Raw genomic sequence first — 15,835 nt, 5'->3', positions numbered from 1 at the left:
CTAGAACTAGTATGCATATATCTAAAAAAAAAAAGGCTTTTTTAAAAAGAAGGGTTTTTAAGATTTTTTAAAAAGCATCCACAGTCTGTGGTGCCCTCAGGTGGTCAGGGAGAGCGTCCCACAGACTGGGAGCGGCGGAGCACAATGCGCGGTCTCTAACCACTAGGCCACTGAAAAAGAGACCTTTTTGATCAATATGTTGAAAAATATTCTTAAATTAAGTAAATGCTCGTGGCCTTTTCTTGACATAATGATATGCGCCCGGCATCATGATTTTTTTGTTCATGCTTGAAGTAAGAAATGATGACTTTAAAAAAGTAGTTTTATACTTGTGAGTGTTGATGACACAGCTGCGCAACAGTTGATATTCTAGTTTCAAGCATGTTTTACTCAATATAGGTCATCAAATCTCAGCAACAAGCTGTAATATCTTACTGAGATCATTCAGGAGCAAAACCCTTAAAACAAGTAAAACACTCTAACATCAAATCTGCTTAGTGAGAAGAATTATCTTGTCAGACAGAAAATAAGCAAATATCACCCTTATTTGAGATATTTCATCTTACTTAGATTTCACTTTTTGCATTGTAGCACCCACCTGACGCTGTATAAGCCAGTGGTGCCACTCGTAGTTGCTTGATTCAAGTAGCTTAGCTAGATTCCGTAGTCGGCCGACCTTGTCTCACAAGATCTAGTTTCTCTTGAAATATCCTTGTTTAACCCTCCTTTGTGGGTTAAAATGTAATTAAATTAAAATGTCTCTGCATTGGTCCTACTTCCTCCTTCCGCAAATCACAAGTTGTGATTGTCAGGTTTAACGCACGGCTACCTAGATGGGCTACTCACGACCCGATTGGCTATCGCGACTGTCTATCAACTGTATGTCCTCCGTTCGTTTACACTGCACAGCCGCCGCTAATGTTGATTTCACGCAGCGCTGGCAACAAGCTAGCTGAATACGATGAGTACTTTTAGATATTTACGGAAAGTAAATTAAAAATAAAATGAACTTTTATTTATTTATGATCATGGTGGCACACATAGGCGCCGATCTACATTTCTGCTAGTGGGTGCTTGGTGTGTGTGTATTAGTGTCGTCCCGATACCAATATTTCGGTACCGGTACTAAAAGTATTTGGTACTTTTCGGTACTTTTCTAAATAAGGGGACCACCAAAAATGGCATTTTTGGCTTTATTTAAACAACAAATCTTAGGGTACATGAAACATATGTTTATTATTGTAATTTAGTCCTTAATTAAAATAGTGAACATACTAGACAACTTGTCTTTTAGTAGTAAGTGAACAAACAAAGACTCCTAATTAGTCTGCTGACGTATGCAGTAACATATTGTGTCATTTATACACCTATTATTTTGTACACATTATGAAGGACAAACTGTAAAAAAATATTATTAATCTACTTGTTCATTTACTGTTAATATCGGCTTATTTTCCATTTTAACATGTTCTATCTGCACTTCTGTTAAAATGTAATAATCACTTATTCTTATCTTCTTTGATACTTTACATTAGTTTTGGATGATACCACACATTTGGGTATCGATCCGATACAAGTAGTTACAGGATCTTACATCATATTCAAAGTCCTCATGTGTCCCAGGGACGTATTTACTGAGTTTATAAACATAATATAAATTTAAAGAAAATACGAAATGTAATCATAGTAGTATCGACTATATACGCTATTGTACTTGGTATCATTACAGTGGATGTTAGGAGTAGATCCACCAATGGCGTTTGTTTATATTGTAGCGTCCCGGAAGAGTTGGTGCTGCAGGGAATTCTGGGAATTTGTTCTGTAGTGTTTATGTGTTTGTCGTTGTTGTTTAGTGTGGTTTCACTATATGCACATGTTGATGACAGTGTTGGCATTGTTCATACTGCACCCTTAGTGTGACATGTATGGCTGTTGAGTAAGTATGCCCTTAAGTGTGTTTAGAGTCAAGAGGATTGTGTAATTAGCTCATTATCTGGCACAATGAAGTCATGGTGAGGCCGTCTTAATTATAGACTCTATTGTGTTGTGGCTTTTTTATCATGTAATACGGACCAACTCACCACTAAATTAACAACAACTAGATTGATTTTTCAAGAATTATTTTAAAGACTGAAAGTTGCCATCAATCCCATGTGGGTGCTCGGCATTGTCCGCCTGAGCACCCACGGGATCGCCGCCTATGGTGGCACACCACTGACTACTACCCACCTGCGTTCTTGACACCTTAAAGAGACATCACCTTCAGAATAAAAGCGTAAGATTATTTTTGATATACCCACTGAAAACATGTCTGGTGCCAAAAATCCTGGGAGTACCAAAAATGTGCATATTTTTTTAGGTCTTTTGTCAGGTTCAAACACAGAACTGTCTATTAAACAGAACGAGAAGCAAGGAATCAGGCAGAGACAGAGTTCAATTTCGCTCATGAGGAGAATGCATGGAGCTCACACTCAGTTACAGTCTCACCCTACGCTCTGAGGAACAGTCCACGCGCTCCTCTATTTAATTATAGACTATATTGTTTGTGTCTTTTTTATTATGTAATACGGACCAAACTCACCACTAAATTAACAACAACTTGATTGATTTAAAAAATATATATATTTTAAAGATTGAAAGTTGCCATCAATCCCACGTGGGTGCTCGGCATTGTCCGTGGGTGCTTTGGGGCCCGAGCATCCTATGGTGGCACACCACTGACTACTACCCACCTATGTTTATGACACCTTAAAGAGACATCACCTGCAGAATAAAAGATTATTTTTGATATACCCACATGTCTGGTGCCAAAAATCCTGGGAGTACCAAAAATTTCAATTTTTTTTTAGGTCTTTTGTCAAACAGAACAAGAAGCAAGGAATCATGCAGAGACAGAGTTCAATTTAGCTCAATGAGGAGAATGCATGGAGCTGCACACTCAGTTACAGTCTCACCCTACGTTCTGAGGAACAGTCCACGCGCTCCTCTATTTATTCAGTTACATGCTTCTAAAGGGAGGGGTCACACATTATGCGAGCAGCTCCAGTACGCACAATACGTGACGGAATGCGCCGGGGGCCTTGTGATTGCGCCCTGTCTCTGTTTTGTCTGCCTGCTGTTGATATGACTTATCTTCGTTGAAGTGCCGGTTCGTCCTTGGCTGTTAGCAAGGCTGAAAGACAGAAAACATCTGTGGCGAGGCCACTCCTCACATGCCACGGAAGATAACAAGTTGTGTGCCCTTGCACGAAGCTGAAAAAGTACAGCTTGAGCACAAAAGATAATAACTACAGCAACGGCCTTTAAGCATAAGAGTTGTGTGATAACTTATATATAATTATTCTAACATCTTTTTATGGGTATTGCCATTTTTAATCCCAAATAGCGGGGCTCTACTGTATTACTATCCAACAATTGCACAGTCCCAGGTTGAGAAAAAACCTTTTCCACTCTTGATTCCACCCAGCATGACCGTCGCTGAGCACATCCTCTTCCACTCGCTGCTGAAAGGCCGTCAAATAGCAGAGGCCGAGCAAGAGGTGGAGAACATGTTGCAAGACTTGGGTCTACCCCACAAAAGAGATGAACTGACCCAGAATCTGTCAGGTTGGTCAGAATCGCCAACAAAACAAACATAACTGGTATCTGGTTAGTGTCGATGTAAGTTTGATTTTTTAATTTCCTTTTCCAGGAGGCATGCAGAGGAAGTTGTCAGTCGCGCTGGCGTTTGTTGGCGGTGCAAAGGTGGTGATCCTGGATGAACCCACATCAGGGGTGGACCCTTACTCCAGACGCTCCATCTGGGACCTGCTGCTCAAATATCGTACAGGTGACATGTCTGGTGCCAAAAATCCTGGGAGTACCAAAAATGTGCATTTTTTTTACGTCTTTTGTCAGGTTTAAACATCGAACTATCTATTAAACAGAACAAGAAGCAAGGAATCGGGCGGAGACAGAGTTCGGATAGCCTGCAGATTCATTTGTACCCTCTCAAAAAGATTTGACGCTATCAGTTCGCCCCAATGTCAGAAACCTTGGGGGCCTACTAAGGTTCAAATACCGTATTTTCCGGACCATAGGGCAAACCGGATTATAAGGCGCACTGCTGATGAGCGGGTCTATTCAGGTCTATTTTCATACATAAGGTGGACCAGATTATAGGGCGCATTAAAGGGGTCTTATTTTGATTTTTTTTACACTTCCTTGTGGTCTACATCAGTGTTTTTCAACCACTGTGCCGCGGCACACTAGAGATAGATAGATAGGTCTTTATTGTCATTGCACAAGTACAACGAAACTTTGTTTTCAGCTCAAACCCGTTCAAGATTAGACAAACAAACAGTGTACAGGGTTACAGAACAGGTACGCTTATGGGTGGCCACAAGGGGCCCCGTAAAAGATGGGAAAAAGGTAAACACTGGGGAAGGATGAATAAAAAAATACAATCTAGACTGGGCTCCTAAGGGGGCCCAGTCTGGATTGGGAAAAAACCTCCATAGCAAGGCACATATACATATTACAACGTACATCTCGAGATGTCTAGCAACAGAGGGGAGGGAGTGCGGGGTCATGGTGGTAGGCCGCAGCTCTTGGCGCTGAACATCCTTCCATCACTGCGTCGAGGGCGTTGGGTTGGGGGGGGGTGTATGTGTGATGTGTATTTTTCTGGATTCATGTTTGTGTGTAAGCCTGCAGTGTGTCTCTGTTCCGCGGCCTTGATGTTGTGCAGCCGATAAGTCCAAAGTCAACAACAACAGGTGTGTGCCCATGAGAGACAAGAAGGGAGTTTGTTGGGTCGGGAGAGTCTCGAAGCCAGGGAAACAATCCAAGTTAGAATGTTTTGTATGTGAGTGAAAATAAAAATTGTCTATGACTGGTCCTCAAAAATCCTGCGAGGCAGACAGTCCGATGTTATCCAAATCACAAGAGTGTCCACAGTTCTTCCCGCATCCTCCAATCATTCGTGGCAGCCAGATACAGTCTGGTGTGCCGTGGGAGATGATCTAATTTCGCCTATTTGGGTTAAAAATATTTTTTGCAAACCAGTAATTATAGTCTGCAAATGATGTGTTGTTGTTGTTGAGTGTCGGTGCTGTCTAGAGCTCGGCAGAGTAACCGTGTAATACTCTTCCATATCAGTAGGTGGCAGCAGGTAGCTAATTGCTTTGTAGATGTGGGAAACAGCGGGAGGCAGTGTGCAGGTAAAAAGGTGTCTAATGCTTAAACCAAAAAGTGAGTGCCCCTAAGAAAAGGCATTGAAGCTTGGATAAGGCTATGCAATCATTGGTCCATATAGTTGCATATGTGTGTGTGTGTGTGTGTGCGTGTGTTTGGTATCTGTGTCCGTGCGTACGTACGTGGTAATGGGGGCTATGGGTCATTGGGGTATTGTTTTTAACTTTGTAAAGCACTTTGCATTGCATTTCTTGCGACCAATGCATGTCTCATATTGGCTCCAGGTTGTACAGTCATCATGTCCACCCACCACATGGACGAGGCCGACTTGCTGAGTGACCGAGTGGCCATCATCTCTCAGGGGCGCCTCCACTGCTGCGGCTCCCCCATCTTTCTCAAGAACTGTTTCGGCGCCGGCTTCTACCTCACGCTGGTGCGAAGGATGAAATACACCACCCCGAAGATCGGCGACCCTCGAGCTGTACGTTTTGTAATAAGTGTGTTGGACTTGAAATGCATTTTGGTTCAATTCAAGTAACACTTTGTCCTGCAGGATGGTGACGCCTGTACAGAAACTTGCTCCTGTGTGTGCTCCAAGTGTTTGAAGTTTCAAGCCAACCAGGAGGAAACGCCGACTCCGGACAAACACATGGACGGTAAAGTCTGCATTTGTTAAGTTACTGCCGACCATTCAGAGACCAAGAGACGCATTTGTTACTGTTATCCAGTGTTGGGACTAACGCGTTACAAAGTTAGTTTCGGCGGTAACTAGTAATCTAACGCGTTGTTTTTTATATTCAGTAACTCAGTTACCGTTACTACATGATGCGTTACTGCGTTATTTTACGTTATTTTTTATGTAGTATCGGCTAGAAACAGAAGATCTGAGTGTGTTTTATTGGAGAGTTGCAGTGTCATCCTTCTGATTCTTCCTCTGTCACAAGCCGGAGAAGAGGCGCGCTGTGTGTATGTGTCCGGGTGTGGGTGTGGGGAGGGGACGGGGGGCGTGTCTGTGTTTACTAACAACGGAGCCGCAGTCGAGTTTCTTAACATGGAGATATTCTCACTTCTTTTCTTTTGTCGAGCACAAAGCAAAGAACATTTTAGTTCCCCATCTACTGCCCAAAACAGCAATTCAAATCTGCTGAAACAGCTACAAAAGCAACATGCTTCGACGAAGCTAGTAAAGAGAGACACACTTCACCTCCTAAGCAACGGCGGCTGGATTTTAACAGAGGCACTGCTAGCCAGGACAACATTGATAGAGCCATTGCAGCGTATGTGCTAGAAGACATGCCGGGTATTTCTACCGTGGAGTCACCCGCTTTCAGGCAGCTAATTAGCATGATACCGACGTCAAACGGCAAATGGTACCTGGACAGTGAGCACATAAACATGGAAAGCAAGCTAAAGAAAATACTCCAAACTCTGCCTCCGCTCATCCATGTTCGTCCTTCGTTTTCGAAGATGACCAGGTGACTTCACGTTGATTTGTGTGTGCGAAGATGGCTGATGAGGCCAATCCTTGCGCGGAATGACCGGCTGCAGTGAGGGCAGGTTATGGCTGGAGGGTGGCTGGCAGAGAGGGAGGGACTGTCACTGGTCTTGCGGAGCTGTCGCTTCTGTTCGGCTTCATGGATGCGTTTTTCCTCGAAGTCTGCTACACCTTGCCAGACTGCAGAGCGCCAGTTTGAACGGTGTTGGGCATCGGCTTCCCATGTCTCTGGGTCCAGACCACAGCCCTTGAGACTGGCCTTTAGGGTGTCCTTAAAGCGTTTCCGCTGTCCGCCGCGTGAGCGCTTTCCATGGTGCAGTTCACCGTACAGGAGCATTTTTGGTAGGCGTTCATCTGACATGCGGCAGACGTGGCCAGCCCATCTCAGCTGGGAACGCTTGAGGATGGCATAGATGCTATCCATCTCAGCCCTGTGGAGGACCTCAGTGTCTGGGATCTTGTCCTGCCACCTGATGTTGAGCAGCCTCCTGAGGGATCTCATGTGGAAGGCGTTAAGTTGTTTAGCATGCCGGCTGTATACAGTCCAGGTCTCACAGGCATACAGCAGGGCGGGTAGGACAACAGCACGGTAGACCTTAAGTTTGGTCCGTAGGCTAAGCCCTCTGCGCTCCCAGACAGAACTGCGGAGTCGGCCAAATGCAGCACTTCCATGCGCTATCCTATGCATGACCTCCTTGTTGATGTTGCCCATGCGTGACAAGGTGCTACCCCTGTAGACAAACTTTTCAGCAGCTTTGAGGTCCTCACCATTTACGCTGACGAGGGGCTCAGTGTACGGGTCTCCAGGAGCAGGTTGATGCATAACCTCTGTTTTCTTTGTACTGATGGTGACTCCAAAGTCTGAGCATGCTGTGGCAAAGTTGTTCATGCTCCGTTGCATTTCCAGCTCGTTGGAAGCATTCAGGGCACAGTCGTCCGCAAAGAGAAAGTCGTGAACCTTGGTGGTCTGTACTTTTGTCTTTGCCTGGAGTCTTCGCAGATTAAACAGCCTGCCATCAGTGCGGTAGCGCAGGTCTATCCCCATGTCCCCAGACCGGAAAGCATCTGTCAGCATGGCTGAGAACATCATACTAAACAGAGTCGGTGCCAGAACACAGCCTTGTTTGACTCCATTTTCCACATGGAAAGGCTCAGATGATGCACCATTGTCCTGGACTTGTGCCTGCATTCCATCATGGAATTCACGGACCATGTTTATGAAGATGTTAGAGCAGCCAACCTTGGCCATGATCTTCCAGAGGCCCTCTCGGCTGACAGTGTCGAAGGCCTTCGTCAGATCTACAAAGGTGGAGTATAGAGTGACGTTCTGTTCTCTGCACTTCTCTTGGAGTTGGCGAGCGGCGAAGATCATGTCCACTGTACCACGACCCTGCCTGAATCCGCATTGGCTCTCTGGTAGAAGGTCTTCGTGTTCGAGATGTTCCGTCAGGCGGTTTAGCAGAATTCTGGCCAGGATCTTTCCTGCTACAGACAGCAGAGCAATGCCGCGGTGGTTGTTGCAGTCCTGCCTGTTGCCCTTGCATTTGTATAGATGGACGATGGAGGCGTCTTTGAACTCTTGTGGCAGCTTCCCTTGGTTCCACATGGTGCAGAATAGGTCTACCACTAATAGGTCTAATTCATCACTGAAGGTACACACACACTGTCAATTATCTTATATACTCTTTCATTCTAGACTTCTAGAGTGTTTGATTATCACATCACTCTAATTGTATAGACTATAAAGTTCACAAACATAAAGAGGGATGCTAGTGGGCCAAGCCAATCTTTCCTTTTCTCTAAACTAAAACTGGGGAAATGCGTTCTGGGCTTCAGTACAGTGTTGATCTCATGAAGACATGATTTTATTTCACAATTCCTTGAGAGAAAAAAATGCCTGGTTAGGCTTTGTGTATGTCGTGTGTGCCTTCCTTGGGTGAAGCCAGGTTTACAGCTATGTTGTTAGTATGCTGTTTGTTACTTATGTATGTTATGTTGCAGCTATTTAAAATGGTTTTGTCAATTTGTTCTGGCCCTTTGAAACATATCTTTGTCTTTGTGTGTTGTATGTAGAGCACATTGCTTAGCAGAGTTCAGTGATGCAAATGCATGTCAAGTTGATCAACACATTGTATTATTCTCCAGTGCAATAACAGTACTGAAATGAAGGCTAAAAGGGCATTAATGGGAGCTTTTTAAAAAAAAATACTTTTCACAGTAACGCATTACGTTTTGGTGTAAGTAACTGAGTTAGTAACTGAGTTACTTTTGAAATAAAGTAACTAGTAACTGTAACAAGTTACTGGTTTTAAATAACTAACCCAACACTGCTGTTATCGCAAAAAAAGTGCACATCGGCACACATGACCTTCACCCCATCCCTTCCCCATCCGAGTGTAACATCAGCATGTCCAGGTAACATTGAACGCATCACCGCCCTGGTGCATCATCACGTGCCGCAAGCCCGCCTGATCGAGGCCATCGGCCAGGAGATGACCTACCTGCTCCCCGGTCACGGCTTCCAGCCCCGGGCCTACGCCAGCCTGTTCAGGGAGTTGGAGGAGACCTTGGAGGACATCGGCCTCAGCAGCTTCGGCGTGTCTGACACGTCGCTGGAAGAGGTGAGCAGACGTGTGTCTGAAGTCACCTGCATGCGTTTTATTGTTACTGTGAAAGAACGCATGCACGCATGAATTCTCATCTACAGTACTTTCATGTCTATGGGGGGTCAAATGGGACAACATTTAATGAATAATAATAATCATAATCAAATAATCAAATAATCATTCACTTAGAATTTAATGGCAGCAACACATTGCAAAAAAGTTGTCAAAGGGGCATTTTTACCACTGTGTTACATGGCCTTTCCTTTTAACAACACTCAGTAAAGGTTTGGGAACTGAGGAGACACATTTTTGAAGTGGAATTCTTTCCCATTCTTGCTTGATGTACAGCTTAAGTTGTTCAACAGTCCGGGGGTCTCCGTTGTGGTATTTTAGGCTTCATAATGCGGCACACATTTTCAATGGGAGACAGGTCTGGACTACAGGCAGGCCAGTCTAGTACCCACACTCTTTTACAATGAAGCCACGCTGTTGTAACACGTGGCTTGGCATTGTCTTGCTGAAATAAGCAGGGGCGTCCAAAACCTGTATGTACCTTTCAGCATTAATGGTGCCTTCACAGATGTGTAAGTTACCCATGTCTTGGGCACTAATACACCCCCATACCATCACAGATGCTGCCTTTTACACTTTGCGCCTAGAACAATCCGGATGGTTCTTTTCCTCTTTGTTCCGGAGGACACGACGTCCACAGTTTCCAAAAACAATTTGAAATGTGGACTCGTCAGACCACAGAACACTTTTCCACTTTGCATCAGTCCATCTTAGATGAGCTCGGGCCCAGCGAAGCCGGCGGCGTTTCTGGGTGTTGTTGATAAATGGCGTTCGCTTTGCATAGTAGAGTTTTAACTTGCACTTACAGATGTAGCGACAAACTGTAGTTACTGACAGTGGTTTACTGAAGTGTTCCTGAGCCCATGTGGTGATATCCTTTACACACTGATGTCGCTTTTTCATGCAGTACCGCCTGAGGGATCGAAGGTCACGGGCATTCAATGTTGGTTTTCAGCCTTGCCGCTTACGTGCAGTGATTTCACCAGATTCTCTGAACCTTTTGATGATATTAAGGACCGTAGATCAGTGGTTCTTAACCTGGGTTCGATGGAACCCTAGGGGTTCGGTGAGTCGGCCTCAGGGGTTCGGCGCAGGTCAAGACACACCCGACTCATCGCGTAAGTAAAAACTTCTCCTTATCGCCGTATTATGGATACCTTCAAACATTGTTCCCTCTAATTTTCCATCTGATTTGCAGGTGTGTAATTTGTTGTGGTTCATTTTGTGCACCAGTAAAAAAAACATATAACTTTGTCTTGAATTTGAAAAAAAACAACTTTTATTTTTCACTAAAGAAGGGTTCGGTGAATGCGCTTATGAAACTGCTGGGGTTCGCTACCTCCAACAATGTTAAGAACCACTGCCGTAGATGGTGAAATCCCTAAATTCCTTGCAATAGCTGGTTGAGAAATGTTCTTCTTAAACTGTTCAACAATTTGCTCAGGCATTTGTTGACAAAGTGGTGACCCTTGTTTGTGAACGACTGAGCATTTCACGGAAGCTGCTTTTATACCCAATCATGGCACCCACCTGTTCCCAATTAGCCTGTTCACCTGTGGGATGTTCCAAATAAGTGTTTGATGAGCATTCCTCAACTTTATCAGTCTTTTTTGCCACTTGTGCCAGCTTTTTTGAAACATGTCGCAGGCATCAAATCCCAAATGAGCTAATATTTGCAAAAAATAACAACGTTTCCCAGTTCGAACGTTAAAAATCTTGTCTTTGCAGTCAATTCAATTGAATATAAGTTGAAAAGGATTTGGAAATCATTGTATTCTGTTTTTATTTACCATTTACACCACTGGTCCCCAACCACCGGGCCGCGGCCCGGTACCGGTCCGCAGACCGATTGGAGAAGAAAGAAATTAAAAATAAAAAAAAAATAAAAATTTTTTTTTAATTTTTAATTTTTTTTTATGAAATCAACATAAAAAACACAATATATACATTATATATCAATATAGATCAATACAGTCTGCAGGGATACAGTCCACACATGATTGTATTAATTTATGTAAAAAAAAAAAAAAAAAAATTTTTAAAATACACCCCCCGCCCCCCTTGAATATCTCCCTAATTCTGAAGTATGCCTGGGTGTGGTCACAATAGTGTTGTTATTATTGTCAGTAGAAGACTAGTTCTCAGTAGGTCGTGGCAAATTGCATGAGTGACTACAGATTCCAATGCTGTTTTTTTAAGGCTATTCTTGTTTGTTTTCTTGCAGATTTTCCTCAAAGTCACAGCTGATGGCCACGCAAGCAACAAGAAATGCGTTCCAGGTAACCACCAAAGATAGATTAATGTTCTTTCACTGTACTTCTATCTCCTCTGACACATTGTCCGCCTCTCTCAGACAATAAATCATTTCAGCAGAACTCTCGAGCGAGTCTCTGTGGATTCAACCGAGTGGCAATTGCTATGGAGCCACCTGAAGGTAGCGCCATGCTGCGGCTGCTTCAGCAAGCTCCTAATATGCATAGTAGGAGCCATGTCCCCCTTGCTGTGCAAAAGCAAATTCAAGAAAGCATTTTTTTATACATTTTTATATATTTAGTAGGAAACCTGCTGCAGCTTAGGCCTGAACGCTTCCATAGCAACGCTGACTAAACAAAAAAAGGTGTTACGTCACTCCTCACCTCTGTGTGTCCAGGGTCAGACGGGCCCCCGCACACCACCGACCCGTGTGAAGGTCCAGAAGGGGGGCGAGGATCCTACCAGGTCCGAGGTCTTCGTCTGGCCATCAAACAGTTCTTGGCACTGCTGATCAAAAGGCTGCATCACACCGCTCGCTCCTGCAAAGACTTCTTCGCTCAGGTATTCTTCATTGTTGCCACTTTTAGGACTAGTTGATGGGGAATATAAACTGTGCATTGATCTGATTGCATATTGAGAAAATATCATTTAAAAGGTTGTTTAAAAACTACCTTGAACACTGAAAAATATCATTGGTTTCCTGTCCCCACTTCTGAAAATTAGACTTTATTATGAAATATATATATATATGTATAAATGTTTATAGTTTTACACATTTTTGTGTAAAACTCTTATTAAATCCTTATTAGGGTTGCATGGTATACCGGAACTAGTATAGTACTGCGATACTAATGAATCATATTCGGTACTATACCGCCTCGAAAAAGTACCGGTCTCTCTCCCCCCCCCCCTTTTTTTTTTTTAACGGGCATGTATGTATGTATAAATATGTATGTATATGTATGTATATATATATATATATATATATATATATATATATATGTATGTATGTATGTATGTATGTATGTATGTATGTATGTGTATATATATATATATATATATATATATATATATATATATATATATATACACTACCGTTCAAAAGTTTGGGGTCACCCAAACAATTTTTGGAATAGCCTTCATTTCTAAGAACAAGAATAGACTGTCGAGTTTCAGATGAAAGTTCTCTTTTTCTGGCCATTTTGAGCGTTTAATTGACCCCACAAATGTGATGCTCCAGAAACTCAATCTGCTCAAAGGAGGGTCAGTTTTGTAGCTTCTGTAACGAGCTAAACTGTTTTCAGATGTGTGAACATGATTGCACAAGGGTTTTCCAATCATCAATTAGCCTTCTGAGCCAATGAGCAAACACATTGTACCATTAGAACACTGGAGTGATAGTTGCTGGAAATGGGCCTCTATACACCTATGTAGATATTGCACCAAAAACCAGACGTTTGCGGCTAGAATAGTCATTTACCACATTAGCAATGTATAGAGTGTATTTCTTTAAAGTTAAGACTAGTTTAAAGTTATCTTCATTGAAAAGTACAGTGCTTTTCCTTCAAAAATAAGGACATTTCAATGTGACCCCAAACTTTTGAACGGTAGTGTATATATATATATATATATATATATATATATATATATATATATACATATATATATATATATATATATATATATATATACACTTGAGTCATTTTACCTTCGCAATATGGACTCAATTTCCCGCTTTAAAGCAAGACTCAAAACACACATATTCCTGACTGCTTACTGTAAATTTGATCCATCTTTGTTGTTAAATTATGACCAATGTATGATCCTGTAACTACTTGGTATTGGGGAAAAAACTGTTGTTTTTCTCACCACCATAGGGCGAAACATCCTGGTTTTGGAGTATAAATATTTGGGGTTTTGGCACCAGCCGCTAGACTAGATCTGACCAGTCTAAGACTAAATCTGACCAATCTAAGTCTGAGGCTAGATCTGACCAATCTAAGTCTAAGACTAGATCTGACCAATCTAAGTTGAAGACTAGATCGGATCAATCTAAGTCGAAGACTAGATCGGACCAATCTAAGTCGAAGACTAGATCAGACCAATCTAAGTTGAAGACTAGATCGGACCAATCTAAGTCGAAGACTAGATCGGACCAATCTAAGTCTAAAACTAGATTGGCTCAATCTAAGTCTAAAACTAGATTGCCTCAATCTAAATAAATAAATAATAATGATAAATGGGTTATACTTGTATAGCGCTTTTCTACCGTCAAGGTACTCAAAGCGCTTTGACACTATTTCCACATTCACCCATTCACACACACATTCACACACTGATGGCGGGAGCTGCCATGCAAGGCGCTAACCAGCAGCCATCAGGAGCAAGGGTGAAGTGTCTTGCCCAAGGACACAACGGACGTGACTAGGGTGGTAGAAGGTGGGGATTGAACCCCAGTAACCAGCAACCCTCCGATTGTTGGCATGGCCACTCTACCAACTTCGCCACGCCGCCCCTAATCTAAGTCTAAAACTAGATTGCCTCAATCTAAGTCTAAAACTAGATTGGACCAATCTAAGTCTAAGACTAGATCGGACCAATCTAAGTCTAAGACTAGATCGGACCAATCTAAGTGTAAAACTAGATTGGCTCAATCTAAGTCTAAAACTAGATTGGCTCAATCTAAGTCGAAGACTAGATGTGGCCAATCTAAGTCGAAGACTAGATCTGACCAATCTAAGTCTAAAACTAGATTGGCTCAATCTAAATCGAAGACTAGATTGGACCAATCTAAGTCTAAGGCTCGATCTGACCAATCTAAGTCTAAGACTCGATCTGACCAATCTAAATCTAAGGCTCGATCTGACCAATCTAAGTCTAAGACTCGATCTGACCAGTCTAAGACTAGATCAGACCAATCTAAGTCTAAGGCTCGATCGGACCAATCTAAGTCTCAGATTCGATCTGACCAATCTAAGTTTCAGGCTAGATCTGACCAGTCTAAGTCAATGAGCATGAACTGATGAAGTCTACCCGGATTAGAACACGAAATGTCTTCTAAGACCAACTAAACAGTCCAGTTGCGATGGATTGACTGCCCTGAGACTACAAAGATCTGAGACTACAAAGACCTGGATGACTGAGAACATTCACAAATATCTTCATGACCTCGTTGAACGGTTTTATCACAATATCATCATTGGAAGTGAAGACATTGACATGTTGTTTCTGCTTGTGTTAGATTGTTTTACCAGCCAGTTTTGTTTTCCTGGCGTTGACGTTCACGTTGATCGTTCCACCGTTCGGGGAGTATCCAAGTGTCACGCTCAGTCCGTGGATGTATGGCAGACAGTACACCTTCTTCAGGTGAGCCCAACATGTTGTTGATTGTGAAGAGTTTGATGGACTTCTAAGCTTTTCTTACACCTTGTATACACGTTTTTTTAAACCTGACCTGTTAATCATGCAGAATGGGTGGGTTGTATATTTATTTTGCCACAATAGAACAGAGTCTGAAGAGAACTCCTATTTAAGTTCTATTAGTTTATTTTTTTTAATAATGTTCCTGTTTTTCTGTGATCAGCTACCATGAACCAGTGAATTTTTAAATTTTTTTTTTTACATAACAGGGCTATTATTTTCAGAATTGCGTAACCCTGACACAATACATGGACACTGGTTCTTAGCAGATTTGTACACAATTCCACATTTGGGATTCAGTTCATTTGAAGAATTAGAATTTGAATTGAAATGGCTCCACTTCATGGGATGTTGAATTGGAATTATAGAAAGTGGAATTAAATTAACTGCAAGTCAGGGACATTCCTTATAGATAAGTGCGGTAACAGGAGGAATTTGTCACATCTAATATATATATATATATATATATATATATATATATATATATATATATATATATATATATATATATATATGTATGTATGTATGTATGTATATATATATATATATATATATATATATATATATATAGATAAGTGCGGTAACAGGAGGAATTTGTCACATCTAATGTGTATATATATATATATATATATATGTATGTATGTATGTATGTATATATATATGTATGTATGTATGTATATATATATGTATGTATATGTATATATATATGTATATGTATATATATATATATATATATATATATATATATATATATATATACATATATATATATACATACATATACATACATATATATATACATACATACATACAT

General features: G+C 41.8%; 1 protein-coding gene across 2 annotated transcripts in view; it reads left to right on the top strand.

Moving 5' to 3' along the window:
* LOC133630255 (retinal-specific phospholipid-transporting ATPase ABCA4-like) overlaps positions 1–15,835 on the top strand; it is a 152,267-nt gene that overhangs the window by 101,579 nt on the left and 34,853 nt on the right. Inside the window, exons 22-30 of one of the 2 annotated variants that reach the window (XM_062021727.1) lie at positions 3,467–3,606; positions 3,692–3,829; positions 5,460–5,656; positions 5,729–5,831; positions 9,086–9,291; positions 11,573–11,627; positions 11,702–11,782; positions 11,999–12,162; positions 14,843–14,967. In XM_062021727.1, the coding sequence (XP_061877711.1) occupies positions 3,467–3,606; positions 3,692–3,829; positions 5,460–5,656; positions 5,729–5,831; positions 9,086–9,291; positions 11,573–11,627; positions 11,702–11,782; positions 11,999–12,162; positions 14,843–14,967 (1,209 nt within the window). The remainder of the gene's footprint in view (positions 1–3,466; positions 3,607–3,691; positions 3,830–5,459; positions 5,657–5,728; positions 5,832–9,085; positions 9,292–11,572; positions 11,628–11,701; positions 11,783–11,998; positions 12,163–14,842; positions 14,968–15,835) is intronic. The other variant, XM_062021728.1, reaches the window with a different exon arrangement.

Source organism: Entelurus aequoreus, linkage group LG15 (genome assembly GCF_033978785.1).
Source record: "Entelurus aequoreus isolate RoL-2023_Sb linkage group LG15, RoL_Eaeq_v1.1, whole genome shotgun sequence".
Classification (NCBI taxonomy): domain Eukaryota; kingdom Metazoa; phylum Chordata; class Actinopteri; order Syngnathiformes; family Syngnathidae; genus Entelurus; species Entelurus aequoreus.
Note: the sequence above shows the minus strand (reverse complement) of the source record. Positions and strands in the feature narration are given on the sequence as shown.